Below are 27,199 nucleotides of genomic sequence, written 5' to 3' on the forward strand. Positions count from 1 at the left end.
GTGAACTGACGGTGTGGTGTATTGACCACCAGGAAAATAAAAATATCAGTTTGATTCTAAACTTTTTGGGTGGGCCGCTCATGTAGGCCCCACCTTGAAGTATGGGTCTAATCCACGTCGTCCATTCCATTCCCTATCCCATTTCAGCCGTTGAGCCGAAAAATGAAGCCAATTCGATTAACTGGCGGGCCATGACATAGAAAATAGTGGTTTTTACCATTAAAAGCGATTAGGACCCATGTTGATGTTTCTATACACCAAAACACATTAAATATTGGGCTCATTTAAACTGTCTTGAGCCATAGAATCCAATGGTTGGGTTAGATTTTTCAGATGCGGGCCCCAACTTGGAAAAACCCCGAAAAAAATGATAAACAAAAAAAAACAAAGCAGTTGACGCTGCTGCTGCTGCAGCGTCCCTGCATGGGACGGTGGCCAGGGATGTGGGTCCCAGCCATGGCCCCCACCGTGATGTGCGTTGAACATCAACCCCATGCATTTGATGGGCCCTTTAAGGCAGTGGGCCCCCTCCCAAAAATCAGCCATATGTGGAGCTCAAGTGGCCCACGTCCCAGGAAACAGTAGGAGTGAACATTTGCCATTGAAATCCATTTAGATTTCACAGAAGTTTTGGATCATTATGAAATTTTCTTTTCCTCTCTATCCAGGTCTGTGTGACCTTATTTACAGATTGGATGAAAAATAAACATTATGGTGGGCCCCACGTGGGACCCACTGATGTTGTGTTAAATCCACACCATCCTCACTGAGTGGGATGGCTGGTGCACCTCACTCTAGCTACATAGATGCTGTAGTGGCGTCAACTAGTTCTATGGGACCCACCTGCTTCATCCACGCCATCTATGGGACCCACCATGATGCATGTGTTGTATCCATACAGTCCAACCATTTAGCAAGCTCGTCCTACAACTTAAGAATAAAAATAAGACAGATCTAGGATTTGGTGGACCACATTATAGAAAGCAGTGGGTTTGAACGTCCACCATTAAACCCTTGGGCTTCAAAGCTTGGACCATTATGATATTTGTTTTTCCCCTAAATCCAGGTCTTTATAACCTTATGAGTAGACTGGATGGGAAATACACCCTATGATGGGGTCCACTAGAATCTAACCGTGGAAATCATCATCACCACGGTAAAATATGGTACGGTCCAGTTGATCTTTTGATATGATTCATTTTGATATAATACTCTATATGGATCTCTAAAAATAGATGAGTTGGACTTGGCCCATTTGAATTGGTCCATTCGACTTAGCCCATTCGACTTGGCCTATTTGATTCAGCCCACTGATTCGGCCCATTTGATTAGACCCGATGTGTTATACGAGGCCCGTTGTTGAGGCCCACCTTGATGTAATGTATGAGGCCCATTGTTGAGGCCCACCTTGATATATATGAGGCCTAGATTATACAGCCCATTTGATGTATTTGAGGCCCAATGGGATGTACACAAGTCCATTGCAATGTGTGATTCTACCATGGTTTATGTAATGATGATTATGGCGGGCAATGCCTTGGGAGCAATGATGGTTTGATGTCCACATTGTAAGAATAATGTTGGTTAAATGTCTGCATTATAACTCTCCCTAGGGCCCATTGATAGGCCCATACTTGTTATGTGTGGGCCATCTAGGCCCATCCTCATTGTAAGGATAGTTCATCACCATATAACATGCTTAGTATAACTCCATGATTCATGTCCATATGTATCATATATATGCTTAATATGAGAAATGTTTGATCATAACATGAGCTGTTGGCCTGAGACATTTATGTGACTCCTTATAAGATGGAGTGCCCTACATGAAGATTGCTGCATGACTGGTCGGTGTGACTCATGCATCTTACATATGTGTGACATGATCATTATATGCCCTAGCGACATCAGGGTCGTAGCCGCTACAGGCACATCGTGGATGACTAGATTGGATATTGAAAAAATTGGCTCTAGCACTATGGACACGTAGGATGTCCTTGGGTGAAAATCTCAGAACCTTTTTGGTAACAGGAGATGCTCCAATGTCTAGACTGAGTGGATACACGAGCGCTCGAGTGTTGAATACCATTAGGCCGTGTCTCTCACCGTGTCGTGGTTAGTTAGAAGGGGGTGTGGCTTTATCCACCCGAGTGAGAGGGTTGTAAGCTAGGCTGAGTTTGACCCGCTCGTAAATGAGTCTGCTATCGACGAGCCGAGTAGGTATTGACAGACTACGGTCAGGCGGATAGTGTGGTTTATTTCGCTCGCTGGGTTATGTGTCTAGGGAGGCGACGTCGGTGTGGAGTGTATTAGACCTGGTGATATCCTATAGAGAAACCATCGATATGTGTACTTGATGAGGACAGCATGCTTACTTTGCATCTCGCATATGACATTTGTCTATGTAGGTCTCGTATCGCATGGTCTTCGTATGGCCGATAGCATTCATGCCTTACATCATATAGCTTTGAGTACGGCTGATTGTATTTATGGACTTACCCGCATATTTTCGCATTACTCGATATTGTATACTTTACACTTACCTTGCGCACACACTTACACTACCCTCTAATCTTTTGTAAGCTTATGTACGACTATTGCGTGCGGGTGTCGTTGGATCGCGGCAGCGCTGAGGGAGTGCGCATCAGTTATTTTGGAGCTTTTTGATTACCTTGTATTTCCCTTTCCGCATTGTACTTAAAGTTTTTAATATAGTGGATATGTGATGATGCTATTTTGTGACTTGGTTATGCATGTGGTTATGCTCTATTACAAAAAAAAAATAATTCATACTGAAAATCCTCCTTGTAGGATCCCAGGATCGGAATCTGGCATATGAATGTCGGGAGCCGAGAAGGCACACGCGGATTTCTGATGTGGCAAGATCCGAGATTTCGGCAAGTCACGGAGCATACGTCCAGGGATGTGTTTAGAAAGGCAGATATGATGATGCTTATGCAAAAGTAAAGAAAAGTGGACTAGATTACTAGGAATTTTTGATGTGACGGGATCCGATGCACGGCAAGTCACAGAGCATACGTTCACAAACATTCTAGAGAAGCAGGGGGGTTGAGAAGGGAAGAGATGTTATGATGAATGCTTGTATGTAAACAAAATGAAAAGATCTTTGGCTTGATCTCAAGTTGGCTAGGACGTGGACTACACCATGATCAATCTGGACTAGACTTGTGGGGTTGAGATGGTTGGGAGAAGGCTAAGGGGTAGCTGAAAAATCAGATCTGATAGGCTTAGGAGCTCCTTCTCACCCTCACTTTCTTCCTCTCTCTCCCTCTCTCTCGTTTGGATTTTAGAAATGAGATGTTCTTGTTGAAATGTGAAGAGGAGAGGACTATTTATAGCCTTTTCTGATGGCATTGTTGTAATTGTTGAGTTTGAGAGAGGTAAAAGCTGACATAACAACTTGGGATTGGTTAAGGAGAGAGAAATGCCATGTAGCATGCTCTCATTGGCTCTTGACGTTAGTAAAATGGTAAATAAGGTAGGCTGGGAGGGTAAATCCATATGAAAGTTGACTATGAGACGAGAGACAGCTGTTGCTCAGAGGAGACACTTGTCCATTTCTAGAGCAGTAGTCGGATTACCACCCGCGGTAGTCCGACTACTGCTCGAGCTTGGGTTAGTCCGAGCTTTAGTCAATGGACTTTGTTTGCTGCTCTGGTTCATTGGGAAGTCTTCTTTCTGACTTTTGGGCTCAAATGGGTGTGTTTTTTTACTATGCTTTGGCTTTGACGATATTTTGGGGTTCGGATTAGGGTTTAGGCTAGGGTTAGGCTGGGTTTAGGGTTTGGTTCGGATTAAGATATGAGCTGGGATTAGGATATGATCATGGTTCCCGGATTGTCTTAGCTTTCTCAAGATACTAGCCTGGGTGGGGTGTCTATAGTTCTAAATTGTTCTAGTCTTCTCGAGATGCAAGCCTAGGTGGGATGTCTACAAATGCCCCTCTTTGGCCGAGGTTATGAGCAACCGAGTGCCAAAGCGAGTGAACACCCCACCCTTCTGGGCAGAAAAAGGATAGTGATTCAAATCTGTTATCTGCCATTATATTGTTATTAGTCGATTGTTTGAAAAAGAAATGACTCGCATATATCATGAGGGTTGAGGAAAACATCGTGATTGTCCCTGCGCGTTTTGCGGCATTACAAGCCACGAATCACAACCCTTTCACATCCGATTGTTAATAGCATTGGAGGGTAAGTCTGAAAAGTTGGGCCTCTGCGCATCAATGCGGCTTTATGAGGATTCTCGTATTGTTTGGATCTGTCGTTTCCTTTGCTACGTAATCACCCTAAGAGTATTCGTTCCGTTTGATCGTCAAAGTGGTTAGTTGCCCTACACGTCAATGTGACCTTGTAGGGAACTCACTACGCCGACTTGGACTCGATTAAACTTTCCGAGCATTCTGGACTAGGTATGTACGGATAATCTTTTGCCATGCAATCTGCTGATTCTGATACTTTAGTTACAACGAATTGTCTTCACTTTGAGTTTGATTATTCTGTCCAGAGATAGACCAAATCACTTTTTATAACGCTCCAGTTTTTAGAATCCGAGTACATGACTCGTATCCCAAAAATCCAGGAGTTAACTGAACATTTATGGTAATCAATGGAAATCAAAGTGCAAGTAGAGGGAAAGCAACCAAGCATAGATATGATCAAAACGGGAAACAATATCCTGGCCCACTCAGTTGGGGGCCATATACAAAATCCTTAAGTGTAATAATTCAAAACAAACTATTATAAATGAAATCTACTGGTTGAGGCCATAATATGCAGCCACCTCCTGGTATGGTTCCTCATCGTAAGGCTCCTTAAGTAAACAATCGTGTTGCCTCCACTGATGAGTTAGTGGGACTAACAGTTTTTATTTGAAATATTTTTAGGGTTTTGGAATATTCGTCTGATCTCGCAGGAGGGCATTGTCATCCGGTTTTTATTGTACAGTCTGGATCTAATAGCCAGATGGCCTCTACTAACGAATTAGTGGGGCATTATTCATGATTTATTGCTATTTTCTTTTTGTCACTTTTTGTTTTTTCAGCAATTTATCATCCAATTTATCAAGATTCCCAATTTCTTGTGAGATTTTGCAATTTCTCATGAGATATTGGATCTAATAATGAGAAGATTCCATTTTTCTCCTTTTTCGGCTTTGGCCTGCTGGATACAAAGGTGATCTGGCTGTCTCATCTTGTTAAGGGGGACCGGCGTGCTATCCCAAGAGATTCTGGGCAGGGGCGGTAGTCCGTTTACCGCCCGACACCCGTTTGCCCGCTGGTTTGGCACCAGCGCTGGTCCGAGTGTGGCATCCTCTCCCCTTATTTCAGTCCCTCTTCCATCTATCCAGGGATGCCATTGTTTCTCCCTGGAAGCCCTTGGTGGTGGATTTTAGCTCCTTAAAAGCCTTTTCTTGCTCCTCTTCCTTCATCACTCTTCCAGGTGGATGATTGATGATTTTTTTTACGTATTTTGCTGGACTTGGCTAGATCAAATTTGTGGAGTGTTTGGAGGGCCCGTTGGTGGCTTTGGATCTTCCTTTTGGGCCTAGAAAAGCCATGATCGGGACTGTTGATTGTGTTGGCCGGATTTCCAACCATTAGATCTTGTTGAAAAATCTTATTTTAGACAAAGGATTGCTGTATTTATTTATTTTTTTGTGCTAAAGTGGGGTATGATAAGAAAGGGAGCCCCATTCTCATGATCATTTTCTGTTGTTTTTTGTTTTTTGGTTTTTTTTTTTTTGTGTTTGGTGATGATCTAGACCGTTGGATGATGGACAAGATGGATGATTCGGGGTCCACTTGAATGTTTCGATGGTATGGATCTTGATGGTGGGCCGACACTTGTGGAGTGGATCACACTCCTTGTCATGATCTTTGGCCATGTGTGGATTGGATTTCTCAAGTGGGCCCTAGATCATGGATTGGGGGACATGGGCCTTATTTGGACATGTGGACCTAGGACTATGGGCCTTGAACTTTCGGCTTTGACTTTGGGCCTTGGACTTGGGTTTTGGCTTTGAGCCTTGGGCTTGGGCTTTGATTTTGGGCCTTGGACTTTGACTTTGGGCTTTGGGCCTTTAACTTGGGCTTTGACTTGAGGCCTTGGGCTTTGACTTTGGGCCTTGGACTTTGGGCTTTGGGCCTTTGTGGTGTGAAGGGTACTTACTTGTAAACCTTCTGCTTGTGCAGCATGCCTCATCGTGGTCGCAATGATGCTGGTCTATCTTACCATTCTGATGATCCATGTTACGTGCCTAGGGAGGGCCGGCATTTATTTGACGTTGCTCATGAGGGAGGCACTCCTACAGTCTTGAGAGGGCGTGGGGTGAGGACCCATTAGTCGGACTGGTTCGTGGATCCCCAGTCTTTGTTCTTCGAGGTGTTAGAGCGCACTCCCCTGTCCAGTTTTTTTCAGATTTACCTGAGCAAGACAAACATGTCTTTGTTATCTATGTTGGCCGAGCAATGGCATGTGGAGACCCATACCTTCCATCTACCCTTCGAGGAATGGGGGATTACCCCTTACGATATTTATATCCAATTGGGTCTCCGGTATGAGGGAGGGTCCATCCCGTTAGAGGATGACCTTCTGATACCTTCCGTCAATGACTGGATGAGCTTGTTAGGGATGATGTCGGATCCCACAAACTTTTCGGGCCCACAGTTCAAGTTTCTCTGGTTGTTCGCAAACTTCGCCCATCGCATTTCGGAGACTGAGGCTGAGGCCATTGTGAAGGCCCGCACCTTGATTTTGTACAATATCAGAGCGATGATATTTTGCCACGGGAATGAGCTAGTGAATTCCCATTCGTTGTCACTCGTGGCGGACATCACCTTTCCCACACCATATAACTAAAATACGACCCTTTTTGCCTACTTGTACGATAGCCAAAAAGAATGCAAATAATAAAAAGAAATAACAACCTCAAAAATCAAGTATTGAGAGGTTGATACAAACTTTGTTATAAGGACAACCTAACACCAAAAACCAATGGTTTATGGCAAGACAACCTTACTAGAACGTGGGTGAGTATCAAAAACTCAAACACGAGAGGATATGAAAGAAATAGAAACTAATCTATTACAACATTCACCACACAATGCTGAAATATAAAGATTACAACATTCACATCCACAAATACATCCCATAATCTTAAACTATAAAAGATAAAGAAATAAATCACACATCCTCCAAACACAGAGAATTATAGTGGTTTGCTTGTATGTACACCAACTGTTAATAAATAGCCACATAACTACTCCACTCCCTCGGGATATTAGCATTCACTAATCAAAATAGGTTTTTCAGGGTTCACCTAAAACCTTCACAATTGTGTCTTTAGATGGGCTTATACAATTCAAAAAACTCCTTGCTCTAAGATTTTCTGGATCACCTCAGACAGTACCAAAATAGAGATTTTTTGGAACAATCTCACAAACCAAAAATGAATTGAATTACAGAAAAAGCAAAAACTTATCTGTGTGAAGATTCTAAAGCAGCCCAGTAGAACCAACTTGATGACGATGTAGATGTTCAACGTTTAGTCTCACAAGTGTATAGGGTTCTAAGTCTACATGATTTTTAATTAAATCAGCAAGGGCTTGGTATTAATTTTGATCTCAAGGAAGGGTAAATCAAATATCCCTTTTCAAAATGAGAATGGAATAGAGAATCAAAATAAAAAATAAGAGCTACTTTAAAGAATCTTAAATATGCACAAAATAGCTTAGAATGTACTTAAAATTATCTCAGAGTGATTGCTTAAGAATAATAAGAATTGAATAGAAATCTCTGAAATTCGAGCACTATTTATAGGTGAAAAATCAGTTCGCACGATTGGCCTTTGGTTAGCTACGACTGGCCTTATCCAAACAGATTTTTAAAAATTCTAGCGCGATAAGATTTTTTAGCTGCACAACTGGCCTTGTGGGTCCCACGACTGGTCGAGTGGCCTACTCGACTGGTTGTGGACACCACACGACTGGTCGTGTAAGTCCAGATTACTCGCTGGAAAACGAGTCAAGTAGTGCATGACTGGTCGAGCACTATTCACACGACTGGTCAAGCAGTTTCCAAAACTCATCATAGACTAACAAAAAATTCCAAAACTTCATAACAAATCCTGGACTGGTCGAGCCAGTGCTAGGGCTAGTCAAAAGAACAGAATTTTACAGTTATAAGATAATCAAAATGACCAATCGAAAGTATGAAATGATCTAATCATGATCTAAGGTCAATCTAAGTCAATCATACCTTACTTGTGAGATAGAACATATGAACACTTAATTTATCGATCACTTCAGTAGATTTAATTCTTGCGATCTTTAAAGCTTGAACTCGACATACCAAATATAATCTCCAACTAGGTCTTGAGTTCTTGGACTTTTTTGGTTCACTTTCTTCCAGTTTGAAGATCTCGGTAAGTTTGTCGTAGTCAATATATGAAAGTCTTCACTTTCTTCCAGTTTGAAGATCTCGATAAGTTCGTCATAGATATCGGCAAGATAGATTCAACACGAACAAAACAAACGTCAAAGATTCAATGTGAACAGATGCACAAGCTTGATACAAATCAAGATACAAACTTGAATTGGTTTGTCATACATACACATATGATATGATCCATAATAGATATCATGCACAATAATAAACTCTCCCCCTTAATCCACTACTCTCGGAAAAAATAAAATTGGCCACATATCATATCCACATATTATTCAATATTCTCCTCCTTTTTGTCACAACATGACAAAGGAAGCGAATAAGGATAAATGAAGAGAGTAAGAGAGCATGTAAAATTAATAACTACTCATCCAAATCAAATAAACAGAGTATCTAAACTGAATAGATAAGAGTTTAAACAAAATTATCCAATTAGTCATAGGGAAAAGAGTTAAAATAAGTTATTACAGATACCATTAAATCAAAACAAAACTAATCAAATCCTGAAGAGGGAGTAGGAATAGATGGATTAATTTCATGTAAACCCTTATTAATGCACCTCATATATTTGCGTATATAAGCAAATTGAGAATCCTAGGTTACACGAATCTGAGCCACCTATTCCTCAAGATTACGCAACCTCTCATCGAAATCAAAAGGCTGATAATCAGGGTCAGCCTCAGAATCTGATTCAAGTTTATCAAATAAATCATCCATATTATCTTCTTGAGGTAAAGCATCAGCTTCTTCATCTCCTCCAGCATTCCCATTAACTCGACCAGGTGCCAAGTCCAGGTTCATCTTATTGATATTAGAATTGTTAAATGGGCAAGATTAATAGAACCTTCTCCAATAGGCATAGCTACCAAAGTATGGGTAGCTAAGGCAGTCATAAGATAAGAGAATGGAATATCACTATGATCAGGATGGAGACGAAACTGAATAATATGATGACAAATAAGAGAAGGAAGACAGATATAAATGCCGGATACAACTGAATGCATAATGCGGGCCATAAAAGAGGTCATCTTAGTCTTGTTACCTGAGCGAGGATAGACATTTGAAATAAAAATCCGATGCAAGACCCTGTATCTGGGCAACATATATTTGGAACTGAGCACAGTACCGCCGTTCCATTCCGCATTCATGTTACAGAGAACTCTCGTAATCAATTGTTTAGCATTTTCAGAAGGTCTAGATTGCAAAGTAGATATGGGTATGCCGTCATCAACAACAGGTATATTCATGATTGCTGAAATTAAATGACGGTCTACCTCAATTGGACCTTCTCTAGTTGACACAGTAAATGTCAAATCTTCTAGAGAGAACTTAGTAATGCAAGCGTATATGGCTTGCGCAATGGACCGGTATGCCGGACCACCCTAAGATAGTATGTTTTCCCAACCTATAAATTGAAGGAGAGGGACAATGTTGAAGCGCTCAAGATGATCAACAATGACAACACGCTTAACAATAACATTTCTAAGACAGAAATCTCGTACATACTCGGGATCCACTTCGAGAGGCCGAAGGTGACGCACGGTAATGGGTGCGAAACGGGATGAAGAGGGACCACGAGTAGTTCTCTTCCTATTTCTTCCTTCCATTGCAACAAGAAAACAAAGAAATGAAGGATTGCAAAAAGAAATGAAAGGATTATAAGAAAATCAGATTTTAAAGAAAAAATCCTTTCAAACCACCATAAATCTTTAAATAAGAAGCAAAATCAAGATCAAGGATGATCAAAGAACTTAAATCCACAAGGAAATAAAAAATGAAGCACTAACCAAAGAGTAATCGAGAGATGGGTTCGACCGGTCGTGGTTGGGCTTGATGGAGAAGAAGAAAAAAATGAAAAAAAAAAGGTGACATTTTTCCCAAATAAAAACTCATTTCATGAGTTTCACGACTGATCGTGTACATACTCAACCAGTCGTGCCACGACTGGTCGAGTGTGTACTCGACTAGTCGTGTAACACTGAAAATGTACAATTTTACATATATTTAAAATTTTAAAAATGTAAAATAATATATACATGCATTATGATACAAATGAGCACAAATCATTAGTTCATATTGCACATACCAAGATCAAATTTCAATTTTGTAAATCGATTTTTGTCAAGCAGTTTTGTGAATATGTCAGCTAGTTGATTCTTGGTCTGAATATATTATAATGAAATTATCATTTCTTCCACCAATTCATGAATATAATGATACCTAATGTCAATGTGCTTAGTTTGTGAATGCTGAATAGGATTTTTGAAAATATTAATTGCGCTTGAGTTATCACAATATAACATCATAGATTCTTTCGCAATTCTGTATTTTCTTAGCATTCTCTTCATCCATACTAGCTGAGTGCATGCATTACCTACAACAATATATTCAGCCTCAGCAGTGGAGAGCGATACGAAACTTTGTTTCTTACTTAGCCAGGAAACTAGACAGTTCCCGACATAGAAACAACCACCGCTGGTCGATTTACGATCATCAATGTTACCAGCCCAATCAGCATCCGTGTAACCAGCTAATTGCACACTAGTATCATATCGATACCAGAGACCAAGATTAGCTAAACTAATGACATACCGCAAAATTCGCTTAATAGCAATCAAGTGGGACTCTTTAGGGTCCGATTGATATCTAGCACAAATTCCAACGCTAAAAGCAGTATCAGGTCGACTCGCAGTTAAATAAAGGAAACTTCCTATCATACTGCGATACAACTTAGGATCCACACTCTTACCTGTTGAATCCTTAGAGAGTTTCAGAGTAGTATTCATTGGAGTTTCAAAATTTTTTCCACTCTCAAATCCGAACCTTTTAACTAAGTTTAGAGCATATTTGTTTTGAGAGATGAAGAATCCATCAGGAAGCTGTTTAACTTGCAACTCTAGGAAATAATTTTGTTCTCCAATTATGCTCATTTTGAATTTGGACTTCATAAGATCTGCAAACTCAACAGTCATGTTAGCACGAGTAGATCCATAGATAATGTCATCAATATAGATATGCACTATTAAAATATGATCATTATGTTTCTTAACAAATAATGTTTTATCTACACTCCCCATAACAAACTCATGACTTAACAAGAATTTAGTTAATTTATCGTACCATGCCCTGGGAGCCTGTTTAATCCCATAGAGTACATTTTTTAGGCTATAAACATGATTAGCATACTTAGGGTCTTCAAAACCCTTTGGTTGTTCAACGTATACTTCTTCATGTAAATCACCGTTTAAAAATGTACTCTTAACATCCATTTAAAATATTTTAAAAATTTTAAAACATGCAATGGATATAAACAGTCTGATTGATTCAAGACGAGCTACTGGGGCAAAGGTTTCATCATAATCAATACCTTCAATTTGGGTGTATCCTTGAACAACCAGCCTAGCCTTGTTTCTAATTATGTCACCAAATTCATCAGACTTATTCTTGAAAATCCATTTTGTTTCGATAATATGTTTATCAGTTGGTCTTGAAACTAAATACCAAATATCATTTCTCACAAATTAATTAAGCTCTTCTTCATATCTACAATCCAGTTTTCATCAGTAAGAGCTTCTTTTACGTTAGTTCATTCCATCTGAGATGTAAAGCACACGTAGTTACACATATCTTCTAATTGTTTACGAGTGCGTACACCAATGAGGGGATTTTCAAAGATTTGATTAATAGGATGATCTTTATTTGTTCGTAGTTCAATGTTATTTTGATTAGATTAAGAGACTGGTTTATCAATTAGAAGAATCTCATCATCTTCTAAACTTGAGACAGGTGTATTCAAATGATCATCAATGACCACATTAAAAGATTCTTATATTACACCGGTCCTCTTGTTAAGTACCCGATATGCTCAATTATTCAGAGCATTCCCTAAAAATATCCCTTAATCACTTTTGGTGTCAAATTTACCCAGATGTTCTCGGTCATGCAAGATATATCATTTACTGCCGAAAACTCAGAAGTATTTGATAGAAGGCTTTTTTTCAAACCACATCTCATAAGTCGTTTTATTATTTGATTTTCTAATATAAACACGGTTAATTATATAACATGCAGTATTTACGGCTTCAACCCAGAGATTTTTGGGAAGTTTCATACTATTTAACATTACATTTACCGTTTCTTGAAGCACCCTATTTTTCTTTTCCACTACCCCATTTTGTTGTGGTGTTTTGGGAGCAGAATATTCATGTGATATTCCTTGGTCACTACAAAATTTTTTAAAATTGCTATTTTCAAACTCAGAACCATGATCACTACGGATCTTAGTGACTTGTAACTCTTTTTCATTTTGGATACGTTTAAGTACCCTTTTGACTTCATCGAGAGTTTCAAATTTCTCTCTTAAGAAAACTACCCAAGTATACCTGGTAAAGTCATCTACAATGACCAGAATATACTACTTGCCACCTCGACTCTCCGTTCTAGTTGGTCCAATGAGATCCATGTGGAGAACTTCGAGTGGTTTAGATGTGGCATTACAGTTTATCTTTTTGTGAACACTCCTGGTTTGTTCACCAATCTAGCACTTGCTACATATCTTATCCACTTTCTTTATTTTGGGTAGACTTCTTACCAAATCACTTTTTCTTAATCTATACAAGTTGCGATAGTGTACATGTCCTAAGCGCTTATGCCATAGTTTAGTCTTATAGGTATGGACCATGTAATACGATAATTTAGATGAGCTTGAGTCACTACTTATATAGCAGTTCTCAAAAGTTCTGTGACCAGTTAATATTACAGAACCATTCTTATTTAAGATTTCACACTTTTGGTTTGAAAATTTTACACTGATTATTATCACAAATTTGAGAAATGCTTAATAAATTATGTTTTAAACCTTCTACATATAAAACATTCTCAAAAAGAGGGAGGTTAGGGAGTTGAACCGTACCTTAGCCAACAATTTTGTAGTTGCTACCATCACCGAATGTGATTGAACCATCACTCATGTCTTTAAGACTGGTGAGCAAACTTTTGTCACTTGTCATATGTCTATAGCAACCACTATCCATGTACCACTTTGAATGGCTCGTGGCTTTGAATGCGGCGTGAGCAACCAAACAAGCAACCTTAAGGACCCATTTCATTACAGTTTTGGGTTTAGGAGCATAGTTGGTCTTTTTCTTATTATAATTGTTATACGTCCTACCCACAGAGTTAGATTTTAAGAGCTCCTTAAGCAAGTCTACAATTTTCTCAGCTAAAGGATTACGGTTCTGATTTTTATAGTTGATATGGTTCTTTTTAGGATTTAAGGACTAAAAATTTTTAGTCATTTTAGAAATATTTTGATTCAGACTTTTTCCTTTTGAGTTAGAAGACTCTCCTTTAAAAAATTTAGGTGGACTATTCTTATATTTGGGAGGAATATTTTTATCGTAACCCAATTCAGATCGATCATCACATTTTCTGAATCCGGAGAGGAGATTTTCTAATTTAGGGTCACCTTGGGCATACCTCCATGTGTCCTTCAAACTCAAAAGTGAAGAGACTTCTAGTTTTAGGTTTTCATTTTCAGATTTTAAGTTTTCAACTTGGGACGTTTTGAAATCTAAGTCACACTTAGTTTTTTCAAAGTAATCTGAAAGGTGTGATTTTTTCAAAACCAGATTATCAAAATTCTCTTTCAATTTTAAAAACTTTTCTTTCTGTAGTTTTAATTTAACAGCTATTTTACAACTTTCCCTGTATAGGGCATCATAAGCATCCTGAAGATCTTCTTCATTCTCATGATCACTTCCCAGATTTTCTTCACTGGTTGTATCATTATCTGAGAAAGTGAACTTGGCTAGAGTCATTAGGGCTTTAACATCATTACCCGACTCGGTTTCAGAATCTTCTGACTCAGAAGAGGCTTCAGAGCAGGAAGATTCATCCCATGTAGCCAACATACCTTTCTTTTTAGGTTTGTCCTTTTTAGGACATTTGTTTGCCAAATGTCCATATTCATGGCAGTTGTAGCATTGACTGTCTTTTAAAGATTTTTAATTTTTAGATCTTGATCTTTTCTTTTTAGTAGGTTTTTGAACATCAACCCTCTTTTTATTTTTGAAAATCTTGTAAAACTTTTTAGCTAAAAGGGCCATATCATCTTCAGAATTTTCTAAATCAGAATTGTTATTTTCATGAGACATGCTTTTAGAAGACTTAAGGGCGATAGATTTACCTTTCAGAGCTTTAAAGTTTAACTCGTAGGTTTGTAAAGAACCAACCAGTTCTTCAACCTGCATATGGTCTGTATCACGAAGTTCCTGAATGGCCGTGACTTTTGAATTGAACCTTTCAGGTAGTGAGTGTAGTATCTTTGCACAGACTTTGCTTTCTGGGATGCTATCTCCAAGACCCCACATAGAGTTGACTATGTCATTCAACTTAGTATAGAAGTCCATGAATGTTTCACTTTCTTCCATACGTATTTCCTCAAACCTAGTGGTGAGGATTTGTAGTTTAGATTTCTTGACAGTAGTCGTACCCTCGTGTGTCATTTCTAAGATATCCCAGGCTTGTTTCACAGTATCACAAGATATAATTCTTTTGAATTCATCTGGTGATAGTGCGCAAGTAATTGCATTTAAAGCCTTGGCATTGGCACTACTCTCAGTTCTCTGAAGAGTGGTCCAAGTGCTATAAGGAGCAACCCTTGGAGATTTAGTTCCATCAAGGCCTAGAACTTCAACAGTAGGTGGAGTCCATTTAGTTATTGTGGCTTGCCACACATTCTCATCAAGAGACCTCAAGAATATTCTCATTCTGGCTTTCCAATAAGCATAATTAGAGCCATCAAAAGGTGGAGGCCTAGTTATAGAAAGGCTATCAAAATTTGACATCTTAAAAGCTCAGATCAGTTAGCTCAGGAATTAAATCCAAATAAACAAGCTATTAGGCTCTGATACCACTTGAAAAGGCCGAGCTATATGTCCTAGAGGGGGGGTGAATAGGACTATGCCAAATAAAAATTAATAAGTGGAATATAAACAACAGATAGCCAAAAAGAATGCAAATAACAAAAGGAAATAACAACCTCAAAAATCAAGTATTGAGAGGTTGATACAAACTTGGTTCTAAGGACAACCTAACACCAAAAACCAATGGTTTATGGCAGGACAACCTTACTAGAACGTGGGTGAGTATCAAAAACTCAAACTCAAGAGGATATGAAAGAAATAGAAACTAATCTATTACAATATTTACCACACAATGTTAAAATAAAAAGATTACAACATTCACATCCACAAATACATCCCACAATCTTAAACCATAAAAGATAAAGAAATAAATCACACATCCACCAAACACAGAGAATTATAGTGGTTCGCTTGTGTGTACACCAACTGTTAATAAACAGCCACACAACTACTCCACTCCTAATATCCATTCCCTTGGGATATTAGCATTCACTAATCAAAATAGGTTTTTCAAGGTTCACCTAAAACATTCACAATTGTGTCTTTAGATAGGCTTACATAATTCAAAAGCCCCTTACTCTGAGATTTTCTAGACCTCAAATAAAATCAAAATAGAGATTTTCTGGAACAATCTCACAAACCAGAAATGAATTGAATTACAGAAAAAGCAAAAACTTATCTGTATGACGATTCTGAAGCAGCCCGGTAGAACCAACTTGATGACGACGTAGATGTTCAACGTTCAGTCTCACAAGTGTATATGGTTCTAAGTCTAGATAATTTTTAATTAAATTAGCATGGGCGTTGCATTGATTTTGATATCAAGGGTAAATCAAATATCCCTTTTCAAAATGAGAATGAAATAGAGAATCAAAATAAAAAATAAGAGCTACTTAAAAGAATCTTAAATAGGCACAAAATAGCTTAGAATGTACTCAAAATTATCTTAGAGTGATTGCTTACGAACGATAAGAATTGAATAGAAAACTCTGAAATTCGAGCACTATTTATAGGTAAAAAATCGGTTAGCATGACTGGCCTTTTGTTAACTACGACTGATCTTATCCAAACAGATTTTTAAAATTTCTGGCACGATAAGATTTTTCAACTACACGATTGGCCTTGTGAGTCCCATGGTAGTCGAGTGGCTCGCTCGGATCGGTCATGGACACCACCGACGGGTCGTGTGAGTCCATATTACTTGCTGTTGGAAAACGAGTCGAGCACTTTGCACGATCGGTCGAGCACTATTCACACGATGGTCGAAGCGGTTTGCATGACTAGTCGTAGGAACAGAAAAATTCTAAAAATTCATAACAAATCTTGGATAGTCGAGGAAAACCTTGGACTGGTCGAGCCAGTGCTAAGGCTAGTCGAAAGAATAGAATTTTACACTTATAAAATGACTAAAATGACCAACCGAATGTATAAAATGATCTAAGGTCAATCTAGGTCAATCATACCTTACTTTTGAGATAGAACATATGAACACTTAATCTATCGATCACTTCAGAGCTTTAATTCTTGCAATCTTCAAAGCTTGTTTAGAAGATTTTAGTGCGATAGATTTACCTTTAGGAGCTTTAAAGTTTAACTCGTAGGTTTGTAGAGAACCAACTAGTTCTTCTACCCTCATATTATCCGTATCACGAAGTTCTTGGATCGCAGTTACTTTAGAATTGAACTGTTCAGGAAGTGAGCGTAATATTTTTGCACATACTTTACTTTTTGGGATTTTATCGCCAAGACCCCACATTGAGTTTACAATGTCGTTCAATCTAGTGTAAAAGTCCATAAACATTTCATTTTCCTCCATATGAATTTCTTCAAATCTGGTTGTGAGGAGTTGGACTTTAGATTTTTTAACAATTGTAGTACCCTCATGTGTCATTTCTAATATATCCCAAGCTTGCTTTGCAGTATCACAAGAAATGATTCTTTTGAACTCATCCGGTGATAGTGCACAAGTAATTGCATTTAGTGCTTTAGCATTTACACTATTCTCACTTTTCTGAAGAGTGGTCCATTGATAATATGGTGTGACTTTCATAGATTTTGAACCATCAACCCCAGTAACTTCCATGATAGGAAGATTCCATTCAGTCACTGTGGCTTACCACACATTTTCATCCATTGATTTGAGGAAGATCCTCATTCTGGCTTTCCAATAGGCATAGTTGGAGCCATCAAAGGGTGGAGGCCTTATGACTGAAAGGCTATCAAAGTTTGACATTTTAAATAGCTTAAATCGTTAGCTCAGGAATTAAATCCAAGAATTAAAAAAAGAGCTATTAGGCTCTGATACCACTTGAAAAGGCCTAGCTATATGTCCTAGAGGGGGGGTGAATAAGACAATGCCAAATAAAACTTATAACAACGGAATTAAAAAGAATATGATAGCCAAAGTAAATCACAATGCAGGAAAGTAAAATAACCTCAAAATTCAAATCTTGAGAGGTTGATACAAATGTTGTTCTAAGGACAACCTTACACCAAAAACCAGAGTTTATGGTAGGACAACCTTATTTCTAGATAGATCTTTGTATCAAATCTCAAATCGAAGAGGAATACAGAAATAAATACAAACTGAATTGAAATAAATTGTAATTACAAATGTATTGTTCTAGGGACAACCATACACCATAAAAATGGCAGGGCAACCTTACTGGAACAACTTTTAAAAGAAATAAAATATCAAGCTGATAAAGAAATAGCAGAAAATAAATTCTAAACTATTACAACATTCTCACAATGCTTGAATTAAATGATTACAACATTCACCACTATACATACATCCCACAAAAGAATAATTAAAAATCAGAAGCATAAATCATTCAACCACAACACAAGGGATTATAGTGGTTCGCCTGAGTGTTCACCAACTGTTAAACAACAGCCACACAAAATGCTACTCCACTCCTAATATCCTCACACAGGGGATATTAGCGTTCACTAAGAAAATAGGTTTTCCCAGGTTCACCCAAAACCTTTACAATTGTGTCTTTGTCTATGGGCTTACACAATTAAAAAAACCCCACCTCGAGTTTTCTTGGCTCTCCTCGGATAACCAATACAACAAGATTTTTAAGCAAATCTTGAAAGAAACCAAAAGCAGAAAGGAATTTACAATTAAATGTAAAATACGATTATCTCCTTCGTTGTAGCGGCCGGTAGAACTAAATCAGAGTAGATGATTGAATGTCCAAGTTCAATGTCCAGTACTCAATTACAATGGTTCTAATTCTAATAGATTTTAAATTAAACCAAATAGGGCTTGCCTTAATTGATTTTGATTCCAAAGAAAGGGAATAACAATTCCTCTTATCAAATTAGATTGGAATAGCAGAAACAAAATCAATTAAATAAAGTTAAGGAAAGAGAATATTATATAAGCACACTTAGCTTAGATAGAGCACAGAATTATCTCTCAAAAGTTCGACGAAGATTGGCTTGAATGGATTAATTAATTCGATGATTTCTTCTGAGATTCGTGCACTATTTATAGGTGAGCAGATCGTGTCTTTGACTGTTCTAGGGAGCTCTTCGACTAGTCGAAGCAATAACAGATATTTGAAAGATCCGGCGGATAAGCTTTGACCGTTCTACGACTGGTCGAAGGTCTCCTTCGACTTGTCATAGGTCACCTACGACTAGTCGTAGGTTTCCTTCGACTGGTCGAAGAACCTGAAACAACGCTAGATTTTGAGTCGAAGTTTTACGATGGTCGAAGATGCGATCGACACTGTTCCTTCGACTGGTTGAACAGATTCCTGGACTAGTCGAAGCCTAACAGATTTCATCTGAAATTTGTAACAAACTCACGACTGATCTAGGACTTTCTTAGACTGGTCGAAGCAACTCTAGGACTAGTCGAAGAACAGACCAAACTCATGAAAAATAAACATTCGACTTATGTATCCAAAATGACCTACTTCTAAGGTCAACCTATGGTCAATCAAACCTCAACCATGAAGTAAGGACATTGAAACATTAGGAACTAGTGACCTTGAAGTATGAGCCTTGAAGTCTTGATGTAGATCGATCTTGAAATCTTGATGTAGCTCAATCTTGAAAGTGTCTTGAGTTCTTTACAAACTGCCTTGTACTCTTCTTGAAGTCTTGCAGCTTGAGTCTTGTGAGCAGTTCTTGCATTCAAGATTGATCCTTGTACTTGTAAGCTTTGCTTGTTGTGAGCTTAGCATGATTATGAATGTTGATCCTTGAGAGAGCTTCACTTATGCAAGTTATATATAATAGTGATTTTGGCACCACAAATTTGACAACAGACAAGGATATTCCCTTGGCTTCATTTGCTCCTTAGCTTGATCCCAATGGAGGAGATAAGGTTTGGATGGTCGAGATGAGAGATGAAAGGGTAGGAAAGGTGGGCCGCACTTGTGGCTCTCTTGGAGTGGAAGAGCTTGGACGTATGGAGGTTTTTGGGTTGCTTGGATTGTGATTTGAAAATGAAGGAGAGAGAGAGTTATAAAGAGAGATGGGTGATGGAGTGATGGATGGGAGAGAGAGGGATGGGTGTGTAAGAGACTTTTTTGACTTTTGTGATAAATGGTGTAAGAAAGGTATGGGTTTATAAGAAACTTTTAACTTTAGGGGTTGCTTGGGGAAGGGTGAGAGGTGATGTGTACTTAACAGATGAGATTGATTGAGTGATTGATTGATGCGACATCTCGTAGAGATTCTCTCAGAATTCGCCCACGCGGCGTTTTCCTCGCACCGAACACTGTCCCACATTTCCTGGCCAGAGTATCGGATAGGCGCGCGAGACACAGCATCGGAACCGTGGCAACGGCGCGGTCGCAGGGGTATAAGTCTTGGGTTGAGTTGATTCAGGTTGACAGCGTGTGAAGAAGGGTCGTGCGCAAATGCCGGTTAAGGGTGGAAGGTTGCAGGAATCCGACCAAGAAGACCGCGGAAGTCCACGGAATGGTACGGTCTAGGATACGGGGCTTACAATGTTGCCTTTGTGATTTGGGTAAACTTTTGGTTATGTTTTTTTTGAGATAAATGTACGATGAAAAATTCTCCTTGTAAGATCCCAGTATCGGAATCTGGCATATCGACATTGGGAGCCGAGAATGGGGTACTACGGAGGCTGTTGGCACTGGATTCGGCGATTGAAAATTTTGTGAGCCTAGTTTCTGAGTTTAGGGTGTGACATATGTGCTTCTTGATTTTAATCTAAACCCAAATTTGCTGGATGGTTACTTTCAGGGTAAGCTGATGAATGGTTAGGAAATAGTGGGGAAAAGGCTTTCCAAGAATTCTAGGGAAGGGAATGAAGAATTCAAAATTGAGGTTTTGTTGATTACAAAACTTCAACACATGAATCTTGTTAGGATTGTCAAATTGGCAGTTGTCAATTGTTTTCTTTGGTGTAGGCCACATGATGAGTGGACGAACCTGATTTTTATGTTGAGCATTCTTCATGGTGGGGACCAAACCTTTTGGACAAGGGGGATGTTGTACACACTTGACATGTTGGAATTTATGCTCTAGGTGGACAGTAAGTTATTTTCTAACTAGTCGTGTGTGAGGTTGTCTCTTTAAATTATTATATTTTAAATGTTTTAAATTACAAATTTTGTCAAAACATCCATCACTTATATTTTTAAAATATCAAAATTCTCTCTAAAATGATCTCATTTCTATCACATTCAAATATAAATTTTTAAAACTTAATATTTGGGAAGTGAAATGGATTGGAACATGTACAAATGATTATCTTCATTAGTTAATTTAATATCTATAGATAGTTTTTGTTTTTGCCATTTGGGATATAATTAATTTCTTTTTGCTATTTTGTTTTGCAAGTTGTAGGCCGGGACGAATGGGAGTTGGATCGATGGATTTTTTTTTTTTTTAATGTATTCGGAACCATTCAACTTATTATTGTAAATATTATTTTAATATTCATTTTTAACTATGATGTGCTTCATTTTTTAGATTTCAAACATATAACAAAAATATATATTTTAATCTAATATAAATAACCAAATGCATTAAAAAAATATTTTTACCAGCGATATATATTGGTGCTTCGGCAGACCATTATAGCGTTTTGGTAGACCTTTGGTGGCGGTTCGGCATACCTTTACTGACGCTTACAAACTTTTTCAAGCACTTGTCAGGCTTTTCGTGGTGCTTAGAAAGACATTTAATGGCACTTTTTCAGGCTATAATGGCAGTCATAAGAAGTACCGGTAAAGGCTATTAGCCACGAGTAAAGGCTGCTGACCACCGGTAAAGACTACTAACTGCCGATAAAGCTCCCCCTATAGCAGCGATTAGCAAAACCGCCGGGAAAGCCTGATGGGGCGTCGAGAAATGAATTACCGATGCCTTCTTTTTTGGCACATGTCTGGCCACCGGCACATGCTTTGCCGACAGTTTTTGGGTCCTTTACCGGCAGTTTTGGCTGCCGGTAAAGGTATATTTTCTTGTAGTGACTAAGAAAATTCCAAAAATGCTCAATTAAGCAACTTTTAGAGAGATTTCTTTTTAATTAACTATTCTTTTTCAAATAAGATGATGACTATCTTGTCCTTGCATCCCATGGATGATAAAAATAAAAAATAAAAAAATAATAATTGTTGGGGACAAAAATAAAAAAAAAAAATCCCCCCAATTTTTAGTTATACCCTTTTAAATGACTCTCGTCTCCTTCGGTTGTAGGTTTGTCATCACAAAGCTGTAAAAGAATTCTCTATAACGAAGAGGGCTTCTAGCCTTTGAATCTCAAAACTCTCGTGTGTGGAGAACCTTTCTAGAGAAGGAGTGAAAAAAAAAAAAAAAAAGATGAAAGAAGAAAGCAAAGAAGCACAGAGAAAAAGAGAAAAAGAACTGGAGTTTGAGTGGAACGGAGGGAAACTAAAAAAGCATTATTCCAGCTTAAGGTTCTCTCTCTCTCTCTCTCTCTCTCTCTCTCTCTCTCTACGAGTCGAACTCCGGCATTTGGAGTCCAATTGTTATTTGAGGAAAGAGATCAACGCAGGGAGACATCAGAGAGCCATCATTCTTTTATTATTTTCCTTTCATTTCTAGTTCTATCAATCATTGTCTTCAAATTCTATTAATTAAATGCATTGAAATTTGCTGAATTCTTTCCCCTTTGTTTATTTCCTAGTGTAGAGACTGTATAATCGGGCACGAGGAGGTGCTAACCCCTTCTCTTGTAACCACATGTTTTACTTTATTCCAGGTTAGACCAGTGATATTGGAATCAGATTCATTCAAGACTATGTAGTTCTATCTCTCTGCAATAGCTAGTGGCGATTCCCAATTACACTCTTGCATCAAATTGTGAGCCATGCATGCAGCCCACACCCTTTCCACTAGCAAATGCACAGAGGATCCAGAAATCAGGGCTATAGAGAATGGATGATCAACTATATACCAGCAGCATGTGGTGTATAGATTATGTGCAGCTGCTTTTTTATTTTATTTTATTTTAACACACGCACACACACCACCACACACTCACGCCATTGTGGGATTATGTGCAGCTGCTGGTCCATCCTTTCTTTTTATAAAAGAAAGCTGAAAAAACGAAACAAAAATAGAAAAAAGAAAAAAAGAAGCACCAATCCTCTTATTTTCTAGAGATGCGCACAAACTTTCTTAACAGGATCTCAAAGTTGCGTTGGTTTTTGCAACGAAAATGCTGTGTCCATCATTGAGTGATGGATCACCTAACAACCGGCATGAGGTGTGGTTACAAAACACCTTTTAAGTAGGATATTAAATGCATGAATGTGGTTTACCTAAAAATCTGCAGCTCTTAATGAAATAGGTGGCCTAATACTCCTAAATCACTACTCCCGAGTTGTTACAGCGGGGAGCTATTGCAGCAAGTGCTAAAATAGCATGGCTGTTTTGTACCTGTCAGGCAAAGCTGAACCCTATCACCGAATTAGCTGAGATGCCCATGCCCTTAACAAAAACAAAAATAAAAATAAAAATCTCGTGGTCTTAAACTCTAGAGATAGATCCCGCCTATCCACTTTGTTTCTTTCCTGGATCAGTCCCCTCCAGTCAAAAGTTAAAAAATAAAATTAAAATTAAAAAATAAAAAATAAAATAAAATAAAATCGCATGAAATTAAAATTAAAAAAGAAAAAAAAGAAGAAGAAAATATCAGCGCAAAGAATGGAGGAGTGGCATATCCAAAACACATCTCAAATACACAACAAAACTTGTAAATTAAAAATATCTTTTACAAATTTCTTTCCTTTACTTTCAACCATCTATGATACAGTGGGCAACTCTCACGAGAGAGAGAGAGAGAGATGTGTCTGTCTATGTGACTTTAATACATGCCTACCATGCCTACTTGTGTCAGATCAATTAATCGAGCGGCCCCGCATTGATGTTTCTTAGCCCAAAATCAAGCCAGTCAGTCTGACTATATTATTTAACAGTCCATTTGCTTTGAACACATCCGGCCCACCTGATGGGCAGACCATCCCATCGCACAGATGCAACGGAAATTCCCTGATGAACAGCTTGAATTTAGGTGTCCCTGCATGTATGATTACCATTTGAGAGGGAGAGGGAGAGGGAGAGGGGAAGAGTCGAATTGCGTGGTCTTGTGTGCTACACCACGCAATCACAGAGAGAGAGAGAGAGAGAGAGAGAGAGAGAGAGAGAGGGGGCGGGGTGGATCAGGACACAGGAATTAAACTGCCAGACGCCATCATCCTCTTAAACTCTTTAAAATTAACCATTCCATCTCCATCCATATCAACCTTGCTGATCATCTTCCTGCACTCCTCCATTCCCATGCCTTGCTTCAGCCCTAGCGATGTTAGTACCAATGCCAACTCCTCTACCGTGATCAACCCATCCCCATTCTCATCAAACACATCGAATGCTTCCTTCAGATAATCATCTTTTCCTTCTTTTTCTTCTTCTCCTTGTTTCCCCATCATCGACTCATAAAGCTCACAGAATTCATGCAAATCTATCAGCCCATCTCCATTTGAATCAAACTGTTCGATCATGGCAGCGACTTGCTTGTCACCAGTGAAGAGGCCCAACTTCTCCAATGACTCTTCCAACTCTTGTTTGGTGATGAACCCGTTGCCGTTGTGGTCGAAGGTGGCGAAGACCATCTCGAGCTCGGCCCTGTCGATCTTCTTGGTGAGTCCCACGGGAGGGAGTGGTGGTGATTTGGGGAAGAGGGAAAGGAGCCATGCAAACAACTTGGAAGGGGAGAAGTAGAAAAGGGAGTTGAGGAGGCCACATATGAAGAGTACAGATAACAAGACTAGCATCATCATGTGTATGATTTTTTTCTAACAAAGACTAAAAAGAAGAAGAAGACGAACCAGAAACAAAGCTCCTACCTGGAAGAGAGATATGAAAGACAGGTATGAAGCAGGCTGCTTGCCTTTTCTTTTTCTCTTCTTTTTCGGTTGGAGGGGACGAGTGGAAGAAACGCGGTTGTTGATGGTTGGCCCCACAAAGCGCGTGAAACAATAACTTAATGTTGCATTCAATGCTCTCCTGAAACAATAGAGAGAGAGATGTTTGACTTGTCTGAACAGGCCCAGATGCAACCTTGATGTGTTTGGAGTCAATATAGTTGGACGGTTGAGATGTGGGATGGGTCTATTTCCAGTGTTTGGAAGGAGGACGTGTCCTCCGAATATCCAAGCATGGTTTAAGGGGCAAAAGAAAGGTATCGTGGAAGGATACCCCCAGTCGCATCCCTCCTAATCTCCCCTGTGCGCGTTACGACTTTTGCACCATGGTCCATCCATGCTGCGGTGGCCCACCCAGCCCTAACCTAATGGTCGTTATATGCCCACTTTATGGTGTCAGCCGGAGTGTAAATTTGCACTCGTTAGAATGTCTCGACTGCCCGATCAACTCCCCGCTGTTCATTCCCATGGTCCCCGATTCCTGCAAAAGTCAATCAAATTAAGTTGCGTGTAATTTAGATAGATATTGCGATTCTATGATGAAACAGTTGGGCATATCAAGCACACCATGACATTGCTCAAGTGGACGATGCCATGTAGTATTGAACGGTTATAATAACCCTAAAAAAGTAAGGATGATCTAGATGGACAGGGAAAGGCTAGCTATAAATAGTAGATGAATTCAACGAGTAAATCTCATGCAAACCTAATATAATTCAAACATATCTTTCAACTATCATTTCAATTACTTGTCATTTACATTTTTTTAGTATAATTACTATACTTTTTTCCAAATCAATTACATTTCTTAATGTAATTTTTTATTTTCCGTTCATTATTTACATTCTATAATATAATTCGTAGCATTAATTAAGTAATTGGTAAATTTAGCTGTAATTTGGACCTATGCTCATACGCTAGATTCATTTCTTTACCCGAGAAGGTGATTTGCAGTTGTCATTTGCGACTGTCTGTAAGAATTACTTTCTCATTTCTCTTTTATCTGTATTGAAAAGTCTGTTAGTAAGGCAAAGTTGTATCCCATTATCGGAGGACGAACCATATCCTCTTAATATCATCTGATCCCATTTACAAACTGAACAAGTAGCTAAATAACAGCTGATCTTATTCAATCTCGGTCATATATTGCGTATCTGTCTATATCAGTACTTGGGGTTACAGCTGTTTGATTTAAATTGAGACTCAAATTCAATTCTAAGACGCCCACACTTACAACATGACCAAATTGCCAAGAGCAGCACATGCAAATAGCCAACTAATGCAAAATACACCTTCCTTATGGATGGTACAAATTTCATATGGTAATCCATGCATTGTGATCTGTGAAGCTGCTCGATCACAATGTCCATAGGTAAAGACCTCGGCGGGATACAAGGAAATGGATCGACTACTCACCCTACCACTAGCCAATGGCTAGTGGTCGGTACTCTGTTGGCCCACCATGATGTGTGTGTTTCATCCATGTTGTCCACCCATTCTTTTATATCATTTTATGTTATGAGCCCAAAAATGAAGATGATCCAATTCCCAAGTGGACCGCACGATGTTGATTTAACGCCCACCATTAAAAACTTCTTAAGGGCCACAAATGTTTTGGATCAAGCTGATATATTATTTTTCCATTTATCCAAGTCTATATGACCTAATCAACAGGTTAGATGTCAAATAACCATTACAGTGGGCCCTAGGAGGTTTTTAATGGTGGACATTCAATCATAACCGTTTTCCCATGGTGTGATCCACCTTAGATTTAGATCTACCTCAATTTTGGGATCAAGCCCTAAAATTATCTTTCAAAATGGATGGACGGCCTGGATAAAACACATACATCATGGAGGGTCAAAATAGCATTGACCACTAGCCACCTGGCTGGTGGCAGCATCACTAGCCAAACTGCTTCCCGGGATACAAAGTTAGGCATCCCAGCAACATCTCTTATATCTTATTTTAAAAGAAAATAACAAAGGTACTTGTACGTAGAACTGGGCATGTCTGACCCGATCCAGTGGATCTAACCCAATCAGACCCAATCCGATTCGTTCCGAACCGAACTGACGACCTTGATCGATGTAGATTAAGTGGAGCCATCTAGATCCGATGGTTTTTCGAGTCGGGTTCGGATAGTGGTCTATCCGAACTGATCCGATCCGAAAATCCGATCCGAATGGATCCGGACTGATCTGGAGCCGATACTATATATGATTTTTTACACTAAAAAATCAGTTTTACCCCTCTTTCTTACCCTACCTATCCGTTTACACCACTGAAGTCTCTCCTGCCTCCTCTCGAGGCTTCCTCTCTTCCTTCCCTGAAGTCTTCATCAACGCCAGTATCATGTTCG

At 38.9% G+C, this 27,199-nt stretch overlaps 1 protein-coding gene across 1 annotated transcript; it reads right to left on the reverse strand.

Moving 5' to 3' along the window:
• Positions 1-23,548: 23,548 nt before the first annotated feature.
• LOC131258313 (calmodulin-like protein 3) lies at positions 23,549-24,961 on the reverse strand. Its single transcript, XM_058259553.1, has one exon. The coding sequence runs from the start codon at positions 24,691-24,693 to the stop codon at positions 24,076-24,078; it is 618 nt and encodes a 205-aa protein (XP_058115536.1). The 5' UTR covers positions 24,694-24,961; the 3' UTR covers positions 23,549-24,075.
• Between the last annotated feature and the right edge of the window lie 2,238 nt (positions 24,962-27,199).

Source organism: Magnolia sinica, chromosome 10 (genome assembly GCF_029962835.1).
Source record: "Magnolia sinica isolate HGM2019 chromosome 10, MsV1, whole genome shotgun sequence".
Taxonomy (NCBI): domain Eukaryota; kingdom Viridiplantae; phylum Streptophyta; class Magnoliopsida; order Magnoliales; family Magnoliaceae; genus Magnolia; species Magnolia sinica.

Bases quoted from the DNA above. Each gene is read 5' to 3' on its own strand.
- LOC131258313 (XM_058259553.1), bottom strand. From the start codon at position 24,693: ATGATGATGCTAGTCTTGTTATCTGTACTCTTCATATGTGGCCTCCTC.